The sequence below is a fragment of the Gavialis gangeticus genome, unplaced genomic scaffold (assembly GCF_001723915.1).
Source record: "Gavialis gangeticus isolate Ggan-Ray unplaced genomic scaffold, GavGan_comp1, whole genome shotgun sequence".
Classification (NCBI taxonomy): domain Eukaryota; kingdom Metazoa; phylum Chordata; order Crocodylia; family Gavialidae; genus Gavialis; species Gavialis gangeticus.
In genome coordinates this window covers 7,536,306-7,542,440 of record NW_017729006.1, presented here as the reverse complement: position 1 = coordinate 7,542,440, position 6,135 = coordinate 7,536,306, and the positions used below count along the sequence as shown (strand labels likewise).

The following is a 6,135-nucleotide window of genomic DNA, read 5'->3' as shown; positions in this document are numbered from 1 at the left end:
TTCTCTCTAAATATAAGGTGTCATGATAAGTAACAAGACAAGACTTAAACAAAAAATATCTTGCAGAAACCTTTGGGCTTCTAACCTGTTGCTGCTTTTGATGTGTGTATCTTGGTGAGAATTTAACAGTATTATCTCTCTCTCTCTCTAAAACAGCTGTCATGGATGAGCCAGGAGAAGATGACATATATATTTTGAAACATGAAAAAGCAGACAGTGCTCATAGAAGAGATGCAGATATTCCTATTTCAGTGTATACGGGAGATGAGTCTGTTGCTTCGCATTTTGCCCTTGTTACTGCTTATGAAGATATCAAGAAACGACTAAAGGAGACTGAGAAGGAGAACTCAGTATTAAAAAAAAGAGTAAGAGTCTTAGAAGAAAAGGTAAAAAATATTGCACCTATTTCCTTGTAATGATGAGACTAATTTGTCCTTGATATTTTGAATGAATAATGAAATGGATGAGTCATGTTGGAATACAATTAACCCTTAATTCTTTAGATAAGAATACTATTTCATAGTAAGATTTTAGTATGCTTAGTCCCTAAATAGATATCTTTTACTTTTCTCTGATGCAGTCTAGTTCTCCTTGATTTGTAGAGAATGGACAAACTTTTGCTACTTTAAAAGGGGAGAGGAGCTGCTGCCTGAGAGCACACAGCAACTGTTGTGATGTAGCTGTTACATCTGTATGATCCTGCTATATTAAAAATTAATTAAATTAACCCTGAATGAAGCAGACTGAAGTTGGAACAGTTTTGCTCTGCCTGTATCTCTACAGAAAAATGCACACACAAAAGTTGCATCAGAACAGATCAGTATCTTTTCATATTGTTACAATTGTTACATCTGTCTATAGTCTATACCCCTAGTCTTTTCATTTCAGTTGTGCTTTCTTGCTTCCTTCTAACCAGCATGAGGTAGATGAGGGAGGTCATTTATTATTACCTTCTGGTTTGTGGGAGATGCTTCTGGTTTGCGGGAGACTTGGATAGGCTTCAAAGCGGGAAGGGGAGCCGATGCTCGCCTTCTGAAGCTACTCCAAGTGTACATTTTTCTTGGGTTTTCCAATTTTTTTCCAGTCTAAATTGGGGAAGTCTAGCTCCAATTTAGGTTTATAAGTTTGTGCTCCAAAGAAGCCTTGGCATGGTTTATCTGTCCCTTAGCCATAAAATCTGGGCCTTGGAAACATCTGCCTAACAAGCAGGGATCCTGGTTTTCTCTGACAAAAACCATGAAATCTGTGATTAAAATGAAAGGCCCTTTACTCCCCCTCCTTCCCCCCACAACCCTCCCAGTCACGTTTGTGTTTCTCAGTGGCCCCCCACCCCTTCCAGAGGAGGGGGCCTCTAGCTGCCAGGGCTGCAGGGCCAGGGACCTGGGTCCACAGACCCTGCCCCGCCGCTGCGGCCCCCCCCCGGCAGGAGGCAGCTGCTGCTGCTGCAGTGGAGAGAAGCCCAGCTCCACCCCGCTCCTTTCTAATGCGGGCTCGTGTAGGTGGGGCTGGCTCTCTGCTGCACGTACCCCTGGGGGAGCAGGGGGGACCCTGGATATCCAGGGGTCAAAAAATCCACGGAGAAAAAATGCGGAGCAGTGCATGTATGGGCAGTGCATCCTTGTAGTGCAGAGAACACCAGATTGTGCAGTATGTGGTGCTGCAGCCCTCTTTGTGGTGCCACATACCGCATGGCTCCGCTCGTTTGGATGCGCCCAATCTATTTTGGTGGCTAGGATAACTGAATGGTGAGAAATATTCTGTCATCCCTTTGTCTTTGAGTTTTAAATTTCAAAGTTTGGGGACAAGTATGGTTAAAGTAGTTTATTTATAGATTTATATAAATAAATCCATGGGGAATGTGGGGGGGCAGATAACAAAATATGCTGGTTAATTGAGAGGCCTGAACAGGAGTCTTTGCCTGTTTGGGCCGCTGCTTCTCCCGCCACATCCGTGGCGTCGCCAACCCTCCCACAGGCCCCGAGGGACAAGGGGGGTGGGCCCCACGCAGGCTGCCATGCCCCAGGCCTTGAGGGCTCGGCTGTGCAGGCTGCTTTGCCCTGGGCCGTGGGGACTCGGCAAAACCGAAGTGCCACAGTGGGCACTTCAGGTTTCACTTTCACTTTACAAGCCGGTGTGCCAGTTAATGCAGCATGCCAGCTTGTAAAGTGCTGGTTAAGGCAATTTTTACTGTACTTACATTTAGATACCTTTCTTAAAGGTCTGGGTGAAGTGTGTTTTATTGATGAAGAATTAGAGTGTACTTAAGCAATTGAAAGAATAGAAACATTTAAATGCATTGTCCACTATAAAGTTATAAAACAGGCAAAATAAAAAAGCATGGGGAGAAGTTTCTTGCATGTGATTGCTTTCCCATTACCTTCTGACACGGGTCAGGAGGAGGAAAACTTGAATCCAAGTTTACCTTCAAATTGCTAAGTTTGAACAAATACTCTAGAATGTGCAACTTCAGAGAACTAATATGTCAAATTTAACACCTGTTCTTGAGAGCTTCTACCAATAAGTCGAAAATAGATATCTGTATTTTTTGGTTTTACAGCCCTGGGGTGCTAGTCTGAAATCATTTAAGAGTTGGAACAGTTCATAAAATGTCACTAGTTTGTTTTGAGTGACTTTACAATCATTTTAGTTCGGGGAAAATGAAAACCCAATATAGAATTTTTTACATGCATATGAAGAGTCTGTTTTAAAGACAGTTATGTTTAGGTATGCTCCTGGTAGTATGATACAAAATGTTTTATGTAAAGCTATTCTTGCAGGGCTGTTCTGGGCTTGAGTTGCACGCATACACAATTCTGTTTTAAAGCAAGATTAATGCTATCCATATTTGCAACTTAATCTTCAGTATTTTGAGTACCTAACAGTAAACTCTTGAATCCTTGAGTAATAGCCATCTAGGTATGTGCACATATCCACATTGGTTGGATTGACCCAGAAAATAGCTACCACAAAGTAATTAATGGGTGTGTGCAATCTTAGTTAACTGTTGAATTGACAGATCAGCTACCTCTTGTCACAGCAAGGACAGTATTAGTATAGGTTATTTCCCCAAATAATCTAAACATGAGAAAATAAATATTCTGATTTTTTTGGAATTTTTTCCCTAAGGAGAGAGCTGTCCAGTACTTAACCCAGTTATCATCTTTTAATAGATTTTTAAGATCCCAAAGGGACCCTTATTATCATCTCATCTAACTTTAATTACAGGCCAAAGAATCTATTCAGTTATCTGGATGTTGTTTTCTTGCAAACCAAGTTCTCCTCCTGTTAAGTGCTTTTACGAAATTATCAGTGCTTCTGTGCCCAGTTTGTACTTCTAGAGCACATGCTTCTTTGAAAGTTCAAGAGACTGATAACTGGCCTGTAAACCTTGTATTTTGAGATTGTTATAAATAGATTTCTACACCCTGACCTTCCAGCTTGTATGTACTTGCGCATGCATAAGCTCTTTCTCCCTCTCTTTTCCTATCAATAAACTCAATTGCTTTGCCTGCTGACTCAGCAGCTGCATTCTTGGCATGGAAGGGGCTGGCCTGAGACTAGTGTGAATAGATAAGACTAGATAAACAGTTGCTCTCTACAGTTTTTGTTTCACAAAAAAATATGACATGAGTTAGCGGCCCATAACATGAAACTATGCCTTTAGTTTTAATATATAACGATGGTTTGCTAGGTAAATGCGGAATGTTAAAGTATTCAGATAAAGATTATTTCTTTTGCTTCTTAAACTTTAGCTCCTTGGTTCCCGATTGGAAGAAGAAACCCGCTCAGTTGGATGTGAGCAAGTAAACAAGGCCTATCAGGCCTATCGAGAAGCCTGCATTGACAGGGAGAATTTGAAAAGCAAACTGGATAAAATGGTATGTCCGTTTAGGTAATGAGTTAATTAATGTATGACATACAATAAAGTGCTAGCAGTAAATATATAATAGAGGGAGTTTTGGATTCTTTTTATTTGTTGCAAACTTGCATGTTGTCACTTGTTTAGACTTTTATAGCAATGTCAAATGCACTTTGGTGTAGTCATGCATACAAATGAAAACTGAATGGCTTTATATTGCATGTACCTTTTTTCTTGTTGACCTAGATTTTACATTGCAACCAGTCCAAAAACAGCATTCGGGTATTTTAAATGTTTGCTGTAAAGAAACGGAACTGATAGACTCTGTATCACAAGTCTTGACAAGCTTTTCTTGAACTAGGTAAAAGAGAACGCAGAATCCTTGAAAACCTTGAACGAGCAATTGCAGTCCAAAGAAGTAGAGCTTCTACAGCTAAGAACTGAAGTGGAAACTCAGCAGGGTATGCTTTTGGTTATTCTGCTTTAACTTATGCCTGCAGATGTGTCAGCATATGCAGGTCAGCACATCAAGAGCTTTTAACAGCACTGGGATTCCTTTGCTGAGCCTGATAGCATAGTCCACTCTTAAGGGACAATCTTCAGTTAGCATGTTGTACGTTTCTGCATATGTTAATTTTCACACTGGCTTGTTGCGTTACAAGCAGCTTCCAAGTGAGAGCTGAGATAGGTATGCCACATATTCACTGCCTCCATTTTTTCAGTAACTTTTATTAAATGAACAGCAGAAGTAAATACATACTATAACTGTTAAATAGGTACAGTATCTTTCTAGAAACACGTGTTAAAATAATCTTGAGAAATTCCATGGTGATGGGACTATAAAAAATGTCAGGTAGTGTTTTTAATCAATTTCTCCATTCTAAATATACATTTGCTCATAGCATCTAATCTTAAATCATTTGTAACAGTTGTGGATACAGTAGCTCTTTCTTGGTTTTTTGCAAGATCTTGTTTCAGGAAGTTATACTGAGATACTAGTAAGTTTTAGAGATGAAAGCATCAAATTAGAGAGAGAAATTGTTTTGGTTTCATCCTAATACTACTTATATTGCCAGGGAAGAGTTTTATTTATAAAGTATATTTATAAACCAGAATAATAGGTAATTTTCTTCACCATTCTGGGGAATGATGCATAAGTCTTTTACAAATCAATAGGAGAATAGTTTGTAGGATGCATTATGATAAGGCAGTTAACTCTTTTCAAGAACTTTTATATTTTTTAAATAATGTAATGTGAGGAAGATGACAAGGTAAAAACACCTTATGTTTTTAAAGTTGAGGCATAGGAAGATATATATATGTCCAAGGTTTCAGACTCTACACAGACATTATGAAGGCTAAATCCCAAGTACAAATGGCATATACATGAAATATTGAAGAGTTTATATCTTCCATGCCTAGACCATACTACCTTATTTAGAAAAGCTAAGAGGATAGTAGGATATGCCTTTAAAAAAGGTAGTTTGCAGAGTGATGGTTTAAATCCCACCCTAATGAGTTATCTTACTATATGCAAATGATTTTTCTTCACATTATGATAATTCTGTTTAGAAACTTAATTCAAAATCCCTTCAGATTCTATCTTCTGTGTTTGCTTATTCTGATAAGTATTCTTGCTATGGGAGTACTATATTGTCAGAATGCTTCATTTTGTAGTATTTTGTCAAGAACTGAATTGATATTAGGATGATCTTGGGGATCAGAGAAGAATATGCTTTTATTAGCTAATTTATGTAAGTTACCTGGGTAGTGTGTATAGTTTCCTTTTTTCCCCTCTTTTTAAATCAAGACGTGTTCTACCTGGCTTATTTAACTTTTTTTGCTCAGTAGCATCTTTTGCACTTCTGTTTGGGGTTGCCCGTTAAATGTAATTAGGAAGAACTTCTAGTAAATTTTAGCATTGTGTAAAACTAACATCATATTTTCAGATGTTGTTGCCTGTATGCAAGATTGCACACTTCATTTGCACATTTTAACTCCAACTGTTATTTGATACTAGACCTGATTTGGGTCCTTTCTTATTTTCTAGTCTTTCAATCTGTGTTTGCATTAAGACATTTATGAGCTTCTCCATCACTTATGCTGGAAAATACTGTGAAATAAATTAAAGGGACATGGGGCTGTAAGGCGCTATTTTCTGAGCCATGCAAAATAAGTTCCTTGTACAAGAAGTATTAGATATGGGGGAATAAAAGGAGATGAGGAATCATGAACGTTGATTAACTGACTCTGTGTGTGTGTGTGTGTGTGTGTGT

The 6,135-nt window shown here is 38.6% G+C and overlaps 1 protein-coding gene across 1 annotated transcript in view; it reads left to right on the top strand.

The window, feature by feature from the left end:
* AZI2 (5-azacytidine induced 2) overlaps positions 1-6,135 on the top strand; it is a 63,374-nt gene that overhangs the window by 19,640 nt on the left and 37,599 nt on the right. Inside the window, exons 2-4 of the mRNA XM_019508784.1 lie at positions 157-386; positions 3,753-3,878; positions 4,221-4,320. Coding sequence (XP_019364329.1) covers positions 162-386; positions 3,753-3,878; positions 4,221-4,320 — 451 coding nt within the window. The 5' untranslated portion in view covers positions 157-161. The remainder of the gene's footprint in view (positions 1-156; positions 387-3,752; positions 3,879-4,220; positions 4,321-6,135) is intronic.